At 38.3% G+C, this 21,899-nt stretch overlaps 1 pseudogene and 3 gene segments (V, D, J or C); all 4 read right to left on the minus strand.

The window, feature by feature from the left end:
- Positions 1–2,015: 2,015 nt before the first annotated feature.
- LOC126015730 (immunoglobulin heavy variable 1-46-like) lies at positions 2,016–2,457 on the minus strand. The segment is given in 2 exon segments: positions 2,016–2,332; positions 2,412–2,457. Coding segments are annotated over 2 exon segments (363 nt in total).
- Positions 2,458–6,002: 3,545 nt separating this feature from the next.
- LOC126015725 (immunoglobulin heavy variable 1-46-like) lies at positions 6,003–6,444 on the minus strand. The segment is given in 2 exon segments: positions 6,003–6,319; positions 6,399–6,444. Coding segments are annotated over 2 exon segments (363 nt in total).
- Positions 6,445–9,989: 3,545 nt separating this feature from the next.
- On the minus strand, positions 9,990–10,431 carry LOC126015728 (immunoglobulin heavy variable 1-46-like). The segment is given in 2 exon segments: positions 9,990–10,306; positions 10,386–10,431. Coding segments are annotated over 2 exon segments (363 nt in total).
- Positions 10,432–14,185: 3,754 nt separating this feature from the next.
- Positions 14,186–14,626, minus strand: LOC126015731 (immunoglobulin heavy variable 1-69-2-like; annotated as a pseudogene).
- Between the last annotated feature and the right edge of the window lie 7,273 nt (positions 14,627–21,899).

The following is a 21,899-nucleotide window of genomic DNA, read 5'->3' on the forward strand; positions in this document are numbered from 1 at the left end:
CTGAATTGGTAGGGCACAGCATCCTCTGCTGATGCTAAATTCCCTAGACCCTTGTTCTCCATGATCATACATATGTGTTTCTTGCGTTTCTCCCTCTCCACCTTTTTTTTCTCAATAGAATCTGGGCAAGGATTTTCTAGACTACCACCATTTGAACAATTGCATTCCCTAAAGCAGTTATACTAAATACCACATATAAGTGATATGATCCTGCATTTATCCATCTTCTTGGTTACTTAATTTAACTTATCTTCAGTTCCATCCAAATTCGAGGAAGTTATATGATAGCAATTTTCCTAATAAATATGTAGAATATCATTGTATATATGAAGCACATGGAGGCGATCCATTCATTTGTTGTTGGACATCTAGGTTGATTCCTACTGTTAGCTATTATACTGAGTGCTGCAATGAATAGCAGTGGGAATGAATGATTGTCTGGCCTAGCGAGAGATTCCAAAAAGTGGTACAGCTCAGTCATATTGTCACTCAATTCTAAGTGATCTGAGAACCCTCCACACTATTTTTCCACAGTGTTGAAGCAGACAGCATTCCCCTCAAAAGGGGATGAGAGATCCTCTTCCACCACATCTCGCCAACACAGATTGTTTCCACTATTTTTGATATGTGCCATCCTCATTGATGTAAAATGATATCTCATTGTCCTACTGATTTGGATATCCCTAATGGTAATTTGTCAGAGCCCAGCTGTCAGACATGAGCCCACACTGCTGGTATTCAAAAGAACTTGAAGGCAAGACTGAGAAATAGCACAGTCCTATTTATTAGAGAAGCCCGGGGACTTATGACAAATCCCTAGGTGAAGATAGACAAAGGGAGAGAGATGGGTTTGAGACCAGGGTAAGATCAGATTGAGGGCTAGCTAAGGTAAAAAGGACACAGCCCAAAATAGATAAAGATCTGTACAAATCAGGGAGAAATGCCTCAGCAAAGGAAAAGTTCAGTGCAAATGCCCTTCCAACAGTCTCCTCCAAATGTAAATCAATGTCCAACCAAACAGTTTTAGAGGCTCTTCCAGACAACCTGATTAAGGTCTTATTTAAAGTGTTGCTTTCCATGTATATCCATGTATAGGAAAATTTCATGACTTCATCTCTCCTGACCACTGCATAATATTCCATTGTGTATATGTACCACAGTTTCTTTAGCCATTCCTCTGTTGAAGGGTATCTTGGCTGTTTCCAGAGTCTTGCTATGGTAAATAGTGCTGTAATGAATAAAGGTGTAAGGAAGGGATTTTTGTATTGTATTTTTGTGTTCCTAGGGTATATTCCTAGGAGTGGTATAGCTGGGTCGTATGGAAGCTCAATTTTCAGGTTTTGGAGGAATCTCCATATTGCTTTTATAAAGGTTGAACTAGACGGCATTCTCACCAGCAGTGGATAAGAGTTCCTTTCTCTCCACATCCTCTCCAACGCTGCCTTGTTTTTTTTTATGTAAGTGGAAATAAAATGGAATATTGTCTTCATTTAAATCTTTTCATCAAGAACAAGGTTTGAATAATGTTTGTATAAACATTGTGTAAAGAGTGATAAGTTGGGGCTTGCTAAGGAAAGATCTAAGTGCTAAGGCCAGTGAGATAGCCTTGCATGCAGAAGGTCGGTGGTTCGAATCCCGGCATCTCATATGGTCCCTCGAGCATGCCAGGAGCGATTTCTGAGTGTAGAGCCAGGATTAACCCCTGACCGCTTCCCAGTGTAACCAAAAAAAAAAAAAAAAAAATGTTAGCAACTGGAAACCTCCAGCAGACAATCTTGAAGAAAAATAGTAAGAATACAGGAGTCACGGATTATACTGTGTTTCTATTTGTTATTGCATAATGATAAAGAGATATACTGAGATTTTCAAATAAATGCTGAGCCTGGAGCTGCCTTCTAAATCTCAGAAACCTGACTCTGCAGAAAGAAGTTAAGAGGCCTAAGCATTCGTGTAATCTCTTCACTCAACACAGCTGCCTCTTCCTCAGGTTTCTGATACAGTCAGGATGTGGGTTCTCACACCGTGCCTCTAGCACAGAAATATGTGCCTGTGTCCTCAGGCCTCAGATTGCTCATTTCCATGTAGGCTGTGTTGGTGGACGTGTCTGCAGTGAGGGTGACTCTGCCCTGGAACTTTTGTGCATATCTTGTTTCACCATCTTCAGGGTCAATCCTTCCCATCCACTCAAGCCCTTTTCCAGGGCGCTGCTGCACCCAGTGCATATAGTAGCTTGTGATGCTGTATTCGGATGCCTGGCAGGAGATCTTCACTGATGTCCCAGGTTTCCTCAACTCAGGCCCAGACTGCACCAGCTGCTCCTGGGAGTCCACACCTGTGGGCAAAGTTTGGATTGGAAAGATTTCCCTGACTGGGCCTGGTTCCCTTCTCAGTCCAGGGACTGGGACCCTTACCTGTGGCCACTGTGAGCAGGAAGAAGATTTTCCATAGCCATTCCATGCTGAGTGCTGTGCTCACACAGAAACGTTAGTGCGTAGAGTTGTATACTTGTGATGTCCTTACACGCAAGCTTTTCTGTATTTATTTCAATAGCAAAAGTGTATTTGCATATTCATAAGGGACAATAATCATAGTTAAATCCTAGTCCAATATATAGAAGAAGCAAATGATTTACTTAGGCTTAATTCTCAAGAGTGTGAACACTAATATTTTGAGATTATGAGCCCACAAACTTTCCTTAACTCTGCAGTATAGAAATCCTCTATTGCAGTAGAAAAATATTAGACAGGGCATGCTACTATCAAAGAATCATCAGAAAAGCCCTACATCTTCACTTCCTTGGGCTTTACTATTAGAAATTTAATGCAGATATTTTTATTTAACTCTTTTTTAATTTTATGTGTTTTCTTATTAAATACACATGAGATAAAGATTAAAAAATATTGTTGTGTGTCAGTCATACAAAGTTCCTTCAACTTTCTGTTCACAATTGTTTATTTACCACCCAAATTTTCTCCCATTAGTGCTCCCTCCTAGCATACATAGCCTGCCTTTATGACAGACACATTTTCTTTCTCCTTCTCTCTATATATATAGCGTTTCCTCTCATCTGACCCCATTTTTCCTATTCAGTATCATGGTTTGCAACACTGTTTCTGAAGGTAACCATGCATATCTTTTATTTACTTTCAATTATAATTTGTTGACCATGAGCTTTTCCTATATCATTGTCATAGTGTTCATTTCTCTGTCTAAACTGTATCCCCTTCGTTTACATTATCTGCTATTATTCTCATGCTACGAGTTTTTATAGCCCATATGAATGTAATCATTCTAATACTGCTGTCCTTTCTCCATCTGACTCATTTCACTTAACATGCTGATACACATCTGTCTACTTATACACAAATTTTATTAATTCATTTTACCTAACTGCTGCATGGTATTTATTCTCTAGGTGTGTCTACCATAATTTTTTTTTTATCCACTCACCTGTTATGTGGCACAGAGTTTCCAAACTCTGGTTAATGTGAATAGTTTTGGAAAAAATAATCATAGGAAAGCAGATGCCTCTTTGCATTGTGTTTTGATATCCTTAGCCAATACTTCTAGGATCAGTATATCTGGATTGAATAAAAGTTAATTTGTAATTTTTGAGCATAGTTCATTTTGTCTATTTCCAAAATGATTGGTTATGTCGACATTCCCACCAGCAGTGGAAGAGGGTTTTGAATTTTTCATTTTATTCCTTTAATTCATTATTCTTTTAATTTACGTTAATTCATATCCTTTTAATTCATCTTTTCTGTTTCTTTTCAGATACACAAATATATTAGAAACATTGTTAGGGTGTTCATGAACATATATTGTTGTAAATTTCTCCAACTATATAAAGTATTTGAAACAACTCTGCTGACCATCAATAATTCCTCACTGTTGGTTATATCAGTTCTTTTCCTTTGAAAACTGGAAACACCAGAACTTAAAAAAAAAACTCTTCTAAGCCTCTAAATATACACCTAATATAGCCTGAATTGGTAGGGAAACAGCGTCCCCTGCTGATGCTAAATTCCCTAGACCCTTGTCCTCCATGATCATACATATGTGTTTCTTGCCTTTCTCCCTCTCCACTATCTTTTTTTCTCAATAGACTCTGGGCAAGGGTTTTTCTAGACTACCACCATTTGAACAATTGCATTCCCTAAAGCAGTTATACTAAATACCACATATAAGTGATATGATCCTGCATTTATCCATCTTCTTGGTTACTTAATTTAACTATTCTTCAGTTCCATCCAAATTCTAGGAAGTTACATGATAACACTTATCCTAATAAATATGTAGAATTTCATTGTATATATGTAGCACATGGAGGCGATCCATTCATATGTTGTTGGGCATCTAGGTTGATTTCTACTGTTAGCTATTGTACTGAGTGCTGCAATGAACAGCAGTGAGAATGAATGATTTTCTGGCCTAAGGAGAGATTCCAAAAAGTGGTACAGCTCAGTAATATTGTCACTCAATTCTAAGTGATCTGAGAACCCTCCACACTATTTTTCCACTGTGTTGAAGCAGACAGCATTCCCCTCAAAAGGGGATGAGAGATCCTCTTCCACCACATCTCGCCAACACAGATTGTTTCCACTATTTTTTGATATGTGCCATCCTCCTTGATGTAAAATGATATCTCATTGTCCTACTGATTTGGATATCCCTAATGGTAATTTGTCAGAGCCCAGCTGTCAGACTTGAGCCCACACTGCTGGTATCCAAGAGAACTTGAAGGCAAGACTGAGAAATAGCACAGTCTTATTTATTAGAGAAGCCCGGGGACTTATGACAAATCCCTAGGTGAAGATAGACAAAGGGAGAGAGATGGGTTTGAGACCAGGATAAGATCAGATTGAGGGCTAGCTAAGGTAAAAAGGACACAGCCCAAAATAGATAAAGATCTGTACAAATCAGGGAGAAATGCCTCAGCAAAGAAAAAGTTCAATCAAATGCCCTTCCAACAGTCTCCTCCAAATGTAAATCAATGTCCAACTAAACAGTTTTAGAGGCTCGTCCAGACAATTTGATTAAGGTCTTATTTAAAGTGTTGCTTTCCATGTATATCCATGTATAGGAAAATTTCATGACTTCATCTCTCCTGACAGCTGCATAATATTCCATTGTGTATATGTACCACAGTTTCTTTAGCCATTCATCTGTTGAAGGGTATCTTGGCTGTTTCCAGAGTCTTGCTATGGTAAATAGTGCTGTAATGAATAGAGGTGTAAGGGAGGGATTTTTCTATTGTATTTTTGTGTTCCTAGGGTATATTCCTAGGAGTGGTATAGCTGGGTCGTATGGAAGCTCGATTTTCAGGTTTTGGAGGAATCTCCATATTTCTTTCCATAAAGGTTGAACTAGACGGCATTCCACCAGCAGTGGATAAGAGTTCCTTTCTCTCCACATCCTCGCCAACGCTGCCTTGTTTTTTTTTTTTACGTAAGTGGAAATAAAATGGAATACTGTCTTCATTTAAATCTTTTCCTCAAGAACAAGGTTTGAATAATGTTTGTATAAACATTGTGTAAAGAGTGATAAGTTGGGGCTTGCTAAGGAAAGATCTAAGTGCTAAGGCCAGTGAGATAGCCTTGCATGCAGAAGGTCGGTGGTTCGAATCCCGGCATCTCATATGGTCCCTCGAGCATGCCAGGAGCGATTTCTGAGTGTAGAGCCAGGATTAACCCCTGACCGCTTCCCAGTGTAACCAAAAAAAAAAAATGTTAGCAACTGGAAACCTCCAGCAGACAATCTTGAAGAAAAATAGTAAGAATACAGGAGTCACGGATTATACTGTGTTTCTATTTGTTATTGCATAATGATAAAGAGATATACTGAGATTTTCAAATAAATGCTGAGCCTGGAGCTGCCTTCTAAATCTCAGAAACCTGACTCTGCAGAAAGAAGTTAAGAGGCCTAAGCATTCGTGTAATCTCTTCACTCAACACAGCTGCCTCTTCCTCAGGTTTCTGATACAGTCAGGATGTGGGTTCTCACACCGTGCCTCTAGCACAGAAATATGTGCCTGTGTCCTCAGGCCTCAGATTGCTCATTTCCATGTAGGCTGTGTTGGTGGACGTGTCTGCAGTGAGGGTGACTCTGCCCTGGAACTTTTGTGCATATCTTGTTTCACCATCTTCAGGGTCAATCCTTCCCATCCACTCAAGCCCTTTTCCAGGGCGCTGCTGCACCCAGTGCATATAGTAGCTTGTGATGCTGTATCCGGATGCCTGGCAGGAGATCTTCACTGATGTCCCAGGTTTCCTCAACTCAGGCCCAGACTGCACCAGCTGCTCCTGGGAGTCCACACCTGTGGGCAAAGTTTGGATTGGAAAGATTTCCCTGACTGGGCCTGGTTCCCTTCTCAGTCCAGGGACTGGGACCCTTACCTGTGGCCACTGTGAGCAGGAAGAAGATTTTCCATAGCCATTCCATGCTGAGTGCTGTGCTCACACAGAAACGTTAGTGCGTAGAGTTGTATACTTGTGATGTCCTTACACGCAAGCTTTTCTGTATTTATTTCAATAGCAAAAGTGTATTTGCATATTCATAAGGGACAATAATCATAGTTAAATCCTAGTCCAATATATAGAAGAAGCAAATGATTTACTTAGGCTTAATTCTCAAGAGTGTGAACACTAATATTTTGAGATTATGAGCCCACAAACTTTCCTTAACTCTGCAGTATAGAAATCCTCTATTGCAGTAGAAAAATATTAGACAGGGCATGCTACTATCAAAGAATCATCAGAAAAGCCCTACATCTTCACTTCCTTGGGCTTTACTATTAGAAATTTAATGCAGATATTTTTATTTAACTCTTTTTTAATTTTATGTGTTTTCTTATTAAATACACATGAGATAAAGATTAAAAAATATTGTTGTGTGTCAGTCATACAAAGTTCCTTCAACTTTCTGTTCACAATTGTTTATTTACCACCCAAATTTTCTCCCATTAGTGCTCCCTCCTAGCATACATAGCCTGCCTTTATGACAGACACATTTTCTTTCTCCTTCTCTCTATATATATAGCGTTTCCTCTCATCTGACCCCATTTTTCCTATTCAGTATCATGGTTTGCAACACTGTTTCTGAAGGTAACCATGCATATCTTTTATTTACTTTCAATTATAATTTGTTGACCATGAGCTTTTCCTATATCATTGTCATAGTGTTCATTTCTCTGTCTAAACTGTATCCCCTTCGTTTACATTATCTGCTATTATTCTCATGCTACGAGTTTTTATAGCCCATATGAATGTAATCATTCTAATACTGCTGTCCTTTCTCCATCTGACTCATTTCACTTAACATGCTGATACACATCTGTCTACTTATACACAAATTTTATTAATTCATTTTACCTAACTGCTGCATGGTATTTATTCTCTAGGTGTGTCTACCATAATTTTTTTTTTATCCACTCACCTGTTATGTGGCACAGAGTTTCCAAACTCTGGTTAATGTGAATAGTTTTGGAAAAAATAATCATAGGAAAGCAGATGCCTCTTTGCATTGTGTTTTGATATCCTTAGCCAATACTTCTAGGATCAGTATATCTGGATTGAATAAAAGTTAATTTGTAATTTTTGAGCATAGTTCATTTTGTCTATTTCCAAAATGATTGGTTATGTCGACATTCCCACCAGCAGTGGAAGAGGGTTTTGAATTTTTCATTTTATTCCTTTAATTCATTATTCTTTTAATTTACGTTAATTCATATCCTTTTAATTCATCTTTTCTGTTTCTTTTCAGATACACAAATATATTAGAAACATTGTTAGGGTGTTCATGAACATATATTGTTGTAAATTTCTCCAACTATATAAAGTATTTGAAACAACTCTGCTGACCATCAATAATTCCTCACTGTTGGTTATATCAGTTCTTTTCCTTTGAAAACTGGAAACACCAGAACTTAAAAAAAAAACTCTTCTAAGCCTCTAAATATACACCTAATATAGCCTGAATTGGTAGGGAAACAGCGTCCCCTGCTGATGCTAAATTCCCTAGACCCTTGTCCTCCATGATCATACATATGTGTTTCTTGCCTTTCTCCCTCTCCACTATCTTTTTTTCTCAATAGACTCTGGGCAAGGGTTTTTCTAGACTACCACCATTTGAACAATTGCATTCCCTAAAGCAGTTATACTAAATACCACATATAAGTGATATGATCCTGCATTTATCCATCTTCTTGGTTACTTAATTTAACTATTCTTCAGTTCCATCCAAATTCTAGGAAGTTACATGATAACACTTATCCTAATAAATATGTAGAATTTCATTGTATATATGTAGCACATGGAGGCGATCCATTCATATGTTGTTGGGCATCTAGGTTGATTTCTACTGTTAGCTATTGTACTGAGTGCTGCAATGAACAGCAGTGAGAATGAATGATTTTCTGGCCTAAGGAGAGATTCCAAAAAGTGGTACAGCTCAGTAATATTGTCACTCAATTCTAAGTGATCTGAGAACCCTCCACACTATTTTTCCACTGTGTTGAAGCAGACAGCATTCCCCTCAAAAGGGGATGAGAGATCCTCTTCCACCACATCTCGCCAACACAGATTGTTTCCACTATTTTTTGATATGTGCCATCCTCCTTGATGTAAAATGATATCTCATTGTCCTACTGATTTGGATATCCCTAATGGTAATTTGTCAGAGCCCAGCTGTCAGACTTGAGCCCACACTGCTGGTATCCAAGAGAACTTGAAGGCAAGACTGAGAAATAGCACAGTCTTATTTATTAGAGAAGCCCGGGGACTTATGACAAATCCCTAGGTGAAGATAGACAAAGGGAGAGAGATGGGTTTGAGACCAGGATAAGATCAGATTGAGGGCTAGCTAAGGTAAAAAGGACACAGCCCAAAATAGATAAAGATCTGTACAAATCAGGGAGAAATGCCTCAGCAAAGAAAAAGTTCAATCAAATGCCCTTCCAACAGTCTCCTCCAAATGTAAATCAATGTCCAACTAAACAGTTTTAGAGGCTCGTCCAGACAATTTGATTAAGGTCTTATTTAAAGTGTTGCTTTCCATGTATATCCATGTATAGGAAAATTTCATGACTTCATCTCTCCTGACAGCTGCATAATATTCCATTGTGTATATGTACCACAGTTTCTTTAGCCATTCATCTGTTGAAGGGTATCTTGGCTGTTTCCAGAGTCTTGCTATGGTAAATAGTGCTGTAATGAATAGAGGTGTAAGGGAGGGATTTTTCTATTGTATTTTTGTGTTCCTAGGGTATATTCCTAGGAGTGGTATAGCTGGGTCGTATGGAAGCTCGATTTTCAGGTTTTGGAGGAATCTCCATATTTCTTTCCATAAAGGTTGAACTAGACGGCATTCCACCAGCAGTGGATAAGAGTTCCTTTCTCTCCACATCCTCGCCAACGCTGCCTTGTTTTTTTTTTTTACGTAAGTGGAAATAAAATGGAATACTGTCTTCATTTAAATCTTTTCCTCAAGAACAAGGTTTGAATAATGTTTGTATAAACATTGTGTAAAGAGTGATAAGTTGGGGCTTGCTAAGGAAAGATCTAAGTGCTAAGGCCAGTGAGATAGCCTTGCATGCAGAAGGTCGGTGGTTCGAATCCCGGCATCTCATATGGTCCCTCGAGCATGCCAGGAGCGATTTCTGAGTGTAGAGCCAGGATTAACCCCTGACCGCTTCCCAGTGTAACCAAAAAAAAAAAATGTTAGCAACTGGAAACCTCCAGCAGACAATCTTGAAGAAAAATAGTAAGAATACAGGAGTCACGGATTATACTGTGTTTCTATTTGTTATTGCATAATGATAAAGAGATATACTGAGATTTTCAAATAAATGCTGAGCCTGGAGCTGCCTTCTAAATCTCAGAAACCTGACTCTGCAGAAAGAAGTTAAGAGGCCTAAGCATTCGTGTAATCTCTTCACTCAACACAGCTGCCTCTTCCTCAGGTTTCTGATACAGTCAGGATGTGGGTTCTCACACCGTGCCTCTAGCACAGAAATATGTGCCTGTGTCCTCAGGCCTCAGATTGCTCATTTCCATGTAGGCTGTGTTGGTGGACGTGTCTGCAGTGAGGGTGACTCTGCCCTGGAACTTTTGTGCATATCTTGTTTCACCATCTTCAGGGTCAATCCTTCCCATCCACTCAAGCCCTTTTCCAGGGCGCTGCTGCACCCAGTGCATATAGTAGCTTGTGATGCTGTATCCGGATGCCTGGCAGGAGATCTTCACTGATGTCCCAGGTTTCCTCAACTCAGGCCCAGACTGCACCAGCTGCTCCTGGGAGTCCACACCTGTGGGCAAAGTTTGGATTGGAAAGATTTCCCTGACTGGGCCTGGTTCCCTTCTCAGTCCAGGGACTGGGACCCTTACCTGTGGCCACTGTGAGCAGGAAGAAGATTTTCCATAGCCATTCCATGCTGAGTGCTGTGCTCACACAGAAACGTTAGTGCGTAGAGTTGTATACTTGTGATGTCCTTACACGCAAGCTTTTCTGTATTTATTTCAATAGCAAAAGTGTATTTGCATATTCATAAGGGACAATAATCATAGTTAAATCCTAGTCCAATATATAGAAGAAGCAAATGATTTACTTAGGCTTAATTCTCATGAGTGTGAACACTAATATTTTGAGGTCATGAGCCTACAAACTTTCCTTAACTCTGCAGTATAGAAATCCTCTATTGCAGTAGAAAAATATTAGACAGGGCATGCTACTATCAAAGAATCATCAGAAAAGCCCTACATCTTCACTTCCTTGGGCTTTACTATTAGAAATTTAATGCAGATATTTTTATTTAACTCTTTTTTAATTTTTATGTGTTTTCTTATTAAATGCTCATGAGATAAATATTAAAAAATATTGTTGTGTGTCAGTCATACAAGGTTCCTTCAACTTTCTGTTCACAATTGTTTATTTACCACCCAAATTTTCTCCCAATAGTCCTCCCCTCCTAGCATACATAGCCTGCCTTTATGACAGACACATTTTCTTTCTCCTTCTCTCTCTATATATAGCGTTTCCTCTCATCTGACCCCATTTTTCCTCTTCAGTATCATGGTTTGCAACACTGTTTCTGAAGGTAACCATGCATATCTTTTATTTACTTTCAATTATAAATTGTTGACCATGGGCCTTTCCTATATCATTGTCATAGTGTTCATTTCTCTGTCTAAACTGTATCCCCTTCGTTTACATTATCTGCTATTATTCTCATACTACGAGTTTTTATAGCCCATATGAGTGTAATCATTCTAATACTGCTGTCTCCATCTGATTCATTTCACTTAACATGCTGATACACATCTGTCTATTACACAAATTTTATGTATTCATTTACCTAACAGCTGCATGGTATTTATTCTCTAGGTGTGTCTACCATATTTTTTTTTATCCACTCACCTGTCATGTGGCACAGAGTTTCCAAACTCTGGTTAATGTGAATAGTGCTAGAAAAAATAATCATAGGAAAGTAGATGCCTCTTTGTATTGTGTTTTGAGATCCTTAGCCAATACTTCTAGGATCATTATATCTGGATTGAATAAAAATTAATTTGTAATTTTTGAGCATAGTCCATTTTGCCTATTTCCAAAATGATTGGTTCTGTCGACATTCCCACCAGCAGTGGAAGAGGGATTTGAATTTTTTTATTTTATTCCTTTGATTCATTATTCTTTTAATTTAAGTTAATTCATATCCTTTTAATTCATCTTTCCTGTTTCTTTTCAGATACACAATAATACTAGAAACATTGTTAGGGTGTTCATGAACTTATTTTGTTGTAAATTTCTCCAACGAAATAAAATATTTGAAACAACTCTGCTGACCATCAATAATTCCTCACTGTTGGTTATATCAGTTCTTTTTCTTTGAAAACAGGAAACACCAGAACTTAAAAAAGCTCTTCTAAGCCTCTAAATATACACCTAATATAGCCTGAATTGGTAGGGCCACAGCGTCCCCTGCTGATGCTAAATTCCCTAGACCCTTGTTCTCCATGATCATACATATGTATTTCTTGCGTTTCTCTCTCTCCACTTTCTTTCTTTTCTTCTCCATAGACTCTGGGGCAAGGATTTTCTAAACTACCACCATTTGAACAATTGCATTCCCTAATGCAGTTATACTAAATACCACATATAAGTGATATGATCCTGCATTTATCCATCTTCTTGGTTACTTAATTTATCTTCAGTTCCATCCAAATTCTAGGAAGTTACATGATAGCACTTTTCCTAATAAATATGTAGAATTTCTATTTTTTTTTTTTTTGGTTTTTGGTTTTTGGTTTTTGGGCCACACCCTGTGAGGCTCAGGGGTTACTCCTGGCTATGCGCTCAGAAGTTGCTCCTGGCTTCTTGGGGGACCATATGGGACGCCGGGGGATCGAACCGCGGTCCGTCCTAGGCTAGCGCAGGCAAGGCAGGCACCTTACCTCCAGCGCCACCGCCCAGCCACCAAATATGTAGAATTTCATTGTATATATGTAGCATATGGAGGCGATCCATTCATTTGTTGTTGGACATCTAGGTTGATTCCTACTCTTAGCTATTGTACTGAGTGCTGCAATGAATAGCAGTGGGAATGAATGATTTTCTGGCCTAGGAAGAGATTCCAAAAACTGGTACAGCTCAGTCATATTGTCACTCAATTCTAAGTGATCTGAGAACCCTCCACACTATTTTTCCACAGTGTTGAAGCAGACAGCATTCCCCTCAAAAGGGGATGAGAGATCCTCTTCCACCACATGTCGCCAACACAGATTGTTTCCACTCTTTTTGATATGTGCCATCCTCATTGATGTAAAATGATATCTCATTGTCCTACTGAGTTGGATATCCCTAAAGGTTGTTTGTCAGAGCCCAGCTGTCAGACATGAGCCCACACTGCTGGTATTCAAGAGAACTTGAAGGCAAAACTGAGAAATAGCAGAGTCTTATTTATTAGAGAAGCCCGGGGACTTATGACAAATTCCTAGGTGAAGATAGACAAAGGAGAGAGATGGGTTTGAGACCAGGGTAAGATCATATTGAGGGCTAGCTAAGGTAAAAAGGACACAGCCCAAAATAGATAAAGATCTGTACAAATCAGGGAGAACTGCCTTAGCAAAGAAAAAGTTCAGTGCAGATGCCCTTCCAACAGTCTCCTCCAAATGTAAATCAATGTCCAACCAAACAGTTTTAGAGGCTCGCCCAGACAATCTGATTAAGGTCTTATTTAAAGTGTTGCTTTCCATGTATATCCATGTATAGGAAAATTTCATGACTTCATCTCTCCTGACAGCTGCATAATATTCCATTGTGTATATGTACCACAGTTTCTTTAGCCATTCATCTGTTGAAGGGTATCTTGGCTGTTTCCAGAGTCTTGCTATGGTAAATAGTGCTGTAATGAATAGAGGTGTAAGGAAGGGATTTTTGTATTGTATTTTTGTGTTCCTAGGGTATATTCCTAGGAGTGGTATAGCTGGGTCGTATGGAAGCTCGATTTTCAGGTTTTGGAGGAATCTCCATATTGCTTTCCATAAAGGTTGAACTAGACGGCATTCCCACCAGCAGTGGATAAGAGTTCCTTTCTCTCCACATCCTCGCCAACGCTGCCTTGTTTTTTTACGTAAGTGGAAATAAAATGGAATATTGTCTTCATTTAAATCTTTTCGTCAAGAACAAGGTTTAAATAATGTTTGTATAAACATTGTATAAAGAGTGATAAGTTGGGGCTTGCTAAGGAAAGATCTAAGTGCTAAGACCAGTGAGATAGCCTTGCATGGAGAAGGTCGGTGGTTCGAATCCTGGCATCTCATATGGTCCCTAGAGCATGCCAGGAGTGATTTCTGAGTGTAGAGCCAGGATTAACCCCTGACCGCTTCCCAGTGTAACCAAAAAAAAAAAAAAAAAAATGTTAGCAACTGGAAACCTCCAGCAGACAATCTTGAAGAAAAATAGTAAGAATACAGGAGTCACGGATTATACTGTGTTTCTATTTGTTATTGCATAATGATAAAGAGATATACTCAGATTTTCAAATAAATGCTGAGCCAGGAGCTGCCTTCTAAATCTCAGAAACTTGACTCTGCAGAAAGAAGTTAAGAGGCCTAAGCATTCCTGTAATCTCTTCACTCAACACAGCTGCCTCTTCCTCAGGTTTCTGATATAGTCAGGATGTGGGTTCTCACACCGTGCCTATCGCACAGAAATATGTGCCTGTGTCCTCAGGCCTCAGATTGCTCATTTCCATGTAGGCTGTGTTGGTGGACGTGTCTGCAGTGAGGGTGACTCTGCCCTGGAACTTTTGTGCATATCTTGTTTCACCATCTTCAGGGTCAATCCTTCCCATCCACTCAAGCCCTTTTCCAGGGCGCTGCTGCACCCAGTGCATATAGTAGCTTGTGATGCTGTATCCGGATGCCTGGCAGGAGATCTTCACTGATGTCCCAGGTTTTCTTACTCAGGCCCAGACTGCACCAGCTGCTCCTGGGAGTCCACACCTGTGGGCAAAGTTTGGATTGGAAAGATTTCCCTGACTGGGCCTGGTTCCCTTCTCAGTCCAGGGACTGGGACCCTTACCTGTGGCCACTGTGAGTAGGAAGAGGATTTTCCATAGCCATTCCATGCTGAGTGCTGTGCTCACACAGAAACGTTAGTGCGTAGAGTTGTAAACTTGTGATATCCTTACACGCAAGTTTTTCTGTATTTATTTCAATAGCAAAAATGAATTTGCATATTCATAAGGAACAATAATCATAGTTAAATCCTAGTCCAATATATAGAAGAAGCAAATGATTTACTAAGCTTAATTCTCATGAGTGTGAACACTAATATTTTGAGGTCATGAGCCTACAAACTTTCCTTAACTCTGCAGTAGAGAAATCCTCTACTGCAGTAGAGAAATATTAGACAGGGCATGCTACTATCAAAGAACCATCAGAAAAGCCCTACATCTTCACTTCCTTGGGCTTTACTATTAAAAATTTAATGCAGATATTTTTATTTAACTCTTTTTTAATTTTTATGTGTTTTCTTATTAAATGCACACGAGATAAAGATTAAAAAATATAGTTGTGTGTCAGTCATACAAGGTTCCTTCAACTTTCTGTTCACAATTGTTTATTTATCACCCAAATTTTCTCCCATTAGTCCTTCCCTCCTAGCATACATAGCCTGCCTTTATGACAGACACATTTTTTTTCTCCTTCTCTCTCTATATATAGCGTTTCCTTTCATCTGACCCCATTTTTCCTATTCAGTATCATGGTTTGCAACACTATTTCTGAAGGTAACCATGCATATCTTTTATTTACTTTCAATTATAATTTGTTGACCGTGAACCTTTCCTATATCATTGTCATAGTGTTCGTTTCTCTGTCTAAACTGTATCCCCTTCGTTTACATTATCTGCTATTATTCTCATGCTACGAGTTTTTATAGCCCATATGAGTGTAATCATTCTAATACTGCTGTCTCCATCTGACTCATTCACTTAACATACTGATACACATCTGTCTACTTATACACAAATTTTATTAAATCATTTTACCTAACAGCTGCATGGTATTTATTCTCTAGGTGTGTCTACCATAGTTTTTTTTTATCCACTCACCTGTTATGTGGCACAGAGTTTCCAAACTCTGGTTAATGTGAATAGTGCTGGAAAAAATAATCATAGGAAAGCAGATGCCTCTTTGCATTGTGTTTTTAGATCCTTAGCCAATACTTCTAGGATCATTATATCTGGATTGAATAAAAGTTAATTTGTAATTTTTGAGCATAGTCCATTTTGCCTATTTCCAAAATGATTGGTTCTGTCGACATTCCCACCAGCAGTGGAAGAGGGATTTGAATTTTTTTATTTTATTCTTTTAATTCATTATTCTTTTAATTTAAGTTAATTCATATCCTTTTAATTCATCTTTCCTGTTTCTTTTCAGATACACAAAAATACTAGAAACATTGTTAGGGTGTTCATGAACTTATTTTGTTGTAAATTTCTCCAACGAAATAAAATATTTAAAACAACTCTGCTGACCATCAATAATTCCTCACTGTTGGTTATATCAGTTCTTTTTCTTTGAAAACAGGAAACACCAGAACTTAAAAAAAAACTCTTCTAAGCCTCTAAATATACACCTAATATAGCCTGAATTGGTAGGGCCACACCGTCCCCTGCTGATGCTAAACTCCTTAGACCCTTGTTCTCCATAATCACACATATGTATTTCTTGCGTTTCTCCCTCCCCACTTTCTTTCTTTTCTTCTCAATAAACTCTGGGGCAAGGATTTTCTAAACTACCACCATTTGAACAATTGCATTCCCTAATGCAATTATACTAAATACCACATATAAGTGATATGATCCTGCATTTATCCATCTTCTTGGTTACTTAATTTAACTTATCTTCAGTTCCATCCAAATTTTAGGAAGTTACATGATAGCACTTTTCCTAATAAATATGTAGAATTTCATTGTATATATGTAGCACATGGAGGCGATCCATTCATCTGTTGTTGGACATCTAGGTTGATTCCTACTCTTAGCTATTGTACTGAGTGCTGCAATGAATAGCAGTGGGAATGAATGATTGTCTGGCCTAGGGAGATATTCCAAAAAGTGGTACAACTCAGTCATATTGTCACTCAATTCTAAGTGATCTGAGAACCCTCCACACTATTTTTCCACAGTGTTGAAGCAGACAGCATTCCCCTCAAAAGGGGATGAGAGATCCTCTTCCACCACATCTCGCCCAACACTGATTGTTTCCACTATTTTTGATATGTGCCATCCTCATTGATGTAAAATGATATCTCATTGTCCTACTGAGTTGGATATCCCTAAAGGTAATTTGTCAGAGCCCAGCTGTCAGACATGAGCCCACACTGCTGGTATCCAAGAGAACTTGAAGGCAAGACTGAGAAATAGCACAGTCTTATTTATTAGAGAAGCCCGGGGACTTATGACAAATCCCTAGGTGAAGATAGACAAAGGGAGAGAGATGGGTTTGAGACCAGGATAAGATCAGATTGAGGGCTAGCTAAGGTATAAAGGACACAGCCCAAAATAGTTAAAGATCTGTACAAATCAGGGAGAAATGCCTCAGGAAAGAAAAAGTTCAATCAAATGCCCTTCCAACAGTCTCCTCCAAATGTAAATCAATGTCCAACCAAACAGTTTTAGAGGCTCATCCAGACAATCTGATTAAGGTCTTATTTAAAGTGTTGCTTTCTTTTATGGATGGCTGGTTCTGGACTGTAGGACTAGAAAAAGTGGTGATATCAGTGTTATAATCTAAGAATAATGATGTGTCCTCACGTAAATCTGCCTATCTCTGAAGAAGTGAAGGAAAGGACAATATTCATCTGCTATATTCTCTGCACATAGAGGCCTTGAGGTGGATGGGTCTGACTGCCATGCCAAGGTCACACCTCCAATATCCTATTCCTGAAATTCTCAAAAAATTCCCACAAAGGCATATTTTGTTCATCATAAGTTCATTACAATTTCACTTTACCAATATATGCGATGTCTTCTTTGCTTTAAGTGAAATTCCTGGGAGAGTCTGAAGAGTTCCCATACACACAAGCCTTTGGGAAGAGCAGTCATGGACTTGGGAAGAGGTGATTGGGGCTTCAAGTTCTGTATTGCCTTTAGCCACCTGCTTTATAGGACAGATTCATGCCTGTGTCACTTGAGTAAAAGCAAATCAAGTTCTTAAAACACTGTATAAAATGTTGAGTGAAATCACAGATATTTCACCTTTTATCTGACTCCTTTGCCTAATTAACTTTGAGGTGCCTGAGATATAATATGGTGCATGGGGACATTATCTTGTATGTGGTTGAGATAGGCTCAAACCATAACAACCCATATGACTTGCCCAAACAAACTGTGAGTTACCACTGAGTGCAGAACTAGGACTAAGTCCTGAGCACTGCCAGATGTGGCCCAAAATAAAAACAAATATAAATCATGATTATTTCAAGATTTGTTCAATTTGCAATTATATTTCTGTAGTTGGCACTAAATCTCTAATATCCAGGTTCAACACATCTGTAAACTATATCTGAAGTTGGTTATTTGGCTCTACACAGGGGAGATACATGATGAGTTAACACCTTTTCCAAGCATCAACAACATCAGTGACTCAGTAAGTCTGGAGACTCAAATCCTGGGAAAACCACTGGAACTGAGTGCTCTGTATTCAAATTCTATCCAGGAGAGTTTCATCCAGTGCATTATATATCTCCAAAATTCCACCAGCTTCACCTCCCACTGGGCAAAAACAAGTATAATGACACTGTGGTCTGGCAACTAGAAAGATTAAGTTTTTTTTCACTCACATCCACTCAGTTCCTCAATTCTCCATGAATTACTGCTTCAACAAAAATAAGAAGAATCCAAGCAGAGACTTCAAGTTGATGGTCAGAATTTTGTTCTGATCACAAGGTAGGAATACGTGGGTAACTCAGCGGACATTTATGTCATCTATTGTGACTTAATCTTCTAGACTCTTCTCTTTTGTGAAGTTTTGTGCCTTAATGAGGATCACAGATATTAGATGAAGCATATAATTTGTTCAGTATACACTTTCAAATTCTGGTTGGTAGAGCACTAGTGGGTAACATTTATTTCTGATTAAAAATATGATAGTTTTAGTTGATCACTGTTAGATACACAGTTACCAAGTTGTTCATGATTGAGTTTCAGGCACAGTGCCAATGACAATTTATTCACCAATATGCATTTTCTGTCAACAAAGTCCTGAGTTCCCCCATTCTGCCTCTATGGCAGACATATATCTTCTCTTTCTGTCTCTATCCTTCTCTCTTTTTTTTTCTTTTAGTCACTGAGGATTGGAATATAATAACAAAAGGGTATCATGAATATCACATTGCCTCCTATCAGCATCTAGTTCTTCTCCAGTGGATCAATTTTAATGATCACTGTCATAATGATCCCTTATTTGCCTTCTCTGCACTCTTTTTTAGCAAACTTCTTACCATGTGAGGGTCATTCTAGCCCTAATATCTATTGTGTTTGTGAATTTTATAGATGATAATATTTGTAGACATTGACACAAAGTACAGTTAAATACTGATCAGTATATAAGGCACAGAAGATTTATTTCTTCTTTTTTTTCTTTGGCCTATATCTGTCAGCACTCAAATATTACACCTGGATTTACACTCAGAAATTACTCCTGGTAGTCTAGGGGGGGCAATATAATATGCCAAGAATTGATTCTTGGCCAGAAGTATGCAATGCAAATGCTGTTCCTTCTGTCCTATTGCTCTGGCCCATAAGATTTATTTCCTACATTCAATTTTGATATGATTTTATAGGGGATAAATCCATCTGAGTGACATGAAAGCACATCACCTACTTTGCTTATGTTCAAACCTTTAAAATTTTGATATAACATTTATCATCTGTGTTTAGTAGCAAATAAACTTAAAAGTTACAAATTATATATTTAAATGGTATCTGATGGAAACTACATATGGTATTTATTTTAAAATAATTTTAAAGAAAGGTTTTTCATATATAAACTTTTTTAATTGACTCACAATGAGATAGTGACATGTTGATGATTTTCAGTCATACAGTGTTTTAACATAAATCTATTCATCAGTGAACACTTCTGGCACCAATATTATCATTTTATCTTCCAGACAATGAAATATCTCAGCTTTCTTCATCCCACCCAGTTTACACCCCACATCATCAATACCCTAAGTTGCCTTCCCACACTTCACACCAGACTACATCTATGGGAGAAATTTTTCTCTTTTCTCTGTATTTATCTTTTTTAATCTCTCCTGACTTCTACCTCTTTCTTGCCCACTTATCATTTTAGCACTTTACATTTAAACTTATTTCTGTTTCATGGGATTAATTACTTCAGAGTGAAACTGCAAAACTGAGATAGCCACTATTCCATTTTATCAAAGGGACCAATTAACACTAGTCCTGAAAGACAATCATACTCATCAGCAAGAAATCTTCCAAGAGTCTGTCTGTTGATTCAGGCTGGTGCCAGCACTTCTGTGTACATTCTATGTTATGTTCCACATAATGTGCCTGAGTCTGGGCAATGAACTAAGCATGGGGTCAGATGTCCTCATTTTTTTTTATCTCACAAACCATGATACTGACCAATTTTTAAATACACAAGACTGGAAATGTGACCATGACCATTTTGAAAAACTCCACTCTCCACTGGGGATAAAAAATATGTATGTGGAGTTATATTCCCCAAAAAAATCTGGTAGTTTGTCTTATCAAGAAATGGATTTCATATCTTAAATATGCTTTCTTTCTAATATACATAATTTTGAAGTGCATAGATTCACACATAAATTTAAATATATGTAAATGTTGACGATCACAGAGATGTCACTAAATCTAGATTTCAGAACCAATATTAGAGCCTCAGTACATGCTGATCACTGTTAAGTGAGGACAGATCTGTTCCATTGCAATGGCATACATAAACTTTTAGGGGAGCTCAGCCCACCAGATGTATCCTCAGATTATCCTGGTGGGGAAAACTGAAATAACCCCCATGGTATTCCTTAAAAGGCCCTCTGTGGATGCCTTTTCCCCGTGTGATGGTTGAGGAATTTCCGAAGAGATGCTTGGCATTACATTTTCAGTCATTATTTGGCTATCTCTCCTTTGTAAATCTCAGGCAAAATTGTGGCCTGTATCAAATAATTTGGCTCAGAAATTCAGCACCAAAGATTACTAAGAGAACCCCAAAAGCAAACACAATTTTTTTCTCTTTTCAAAGATGTCCTTTTGGCTGCAGTTTCTGGTAATCAAGGGCAAAGCTGGAAACCAAACCCTGGACTATAGACTCTCCTTAGAAAAAAGTAATCACCTCTAACCACACCTGAGGGGATTTGACTCCTTCCTTTACTTGACCTCTATAACAGTAGAGCCCAGCTCAGTGAAGATCTAGTTCCTAGATATTTTCTACTTCCTAATAATCCCTAATTTTGCATTTGAAGTAAGCTTGCAAAGAGCTGCCTTGAGTTATAGCCTTCTCCTTTGTAACTCAGAATCCTTATAGCTCATACCCATAGCTTAAGCATATTTACTGTTAAACTTTGCTTTGTGATTGTAATTATTCATCTATATACCTATGGCTGGTCTTACCCCTATAAATCCCCTTGCCTAAAAATTAAACTTGTCGCACTCCTGCCAGAAGATGTGTTGATCCCACATATTCTGTGTGTGGTATCATTATTTCATATTTCATTTTTCGTCTCCCATGCAACCTACTCTGCCTACAGTGAATTTACTGAAATCTCACTGATGGCTGTAGGACAGAAACCCCCTACATCATTCCACGATAGGGATGCTTAATGGAGACTGGCCTGGTGAAGTGACACAACGAAACCCAGCAGATTAGGGAGGACTATACGAAGAGGTCCTGACTTAGATCCCATACACTCTGCACACTGATAACCCATAGTTATTTCTTTGTCCTGTTCTTTTCCCATAAGTGGAAATAAAATTTAAAACTGATCTTACTTTATTTACTTTTAGATAATACAAGGTAAATTTTGAAAACTGTGCAAAAGTTGGAGTTTTGTAAAGAAAAATACAGGGGGAAAAAACTGCAATAAAACTAGCACATATTTATGAGTGGTTATGGGAAGTTCCAGTTCACAGTATAAGAAAGTATGAATGAAAACATGTGATCTAGGGAAAGGCTATTGTTCTCTTAGATATTGCTGAAGGATTAAAAGATATACTGTACTTTTTCATCCAAAGGAAGATGAGCGGTGTCCAGTGTGTGGGTAAAGTACTTGCCTTGAACATTGCCAAGATAGTATCCATATCCAGAATCCCATATAAATGCCCAAGTCAGAAAGGAGTTATT

This window comes from Suncus etruscus, chromosome 8 (genome assembly GCF_024139225.1).
Source record: "Suncus etruscus isolate mSunEtr1 chromosome 8, mSunEtr1.pri.cur, whole genome shotgun sequence".
Taxonomy (NCBI): domain Eukaryota; kingdom Metazoa; phylum Chordata; class Mammalia; order Eulipotyphla; family Soricidae; genus Suncus; species Suncus etruscus.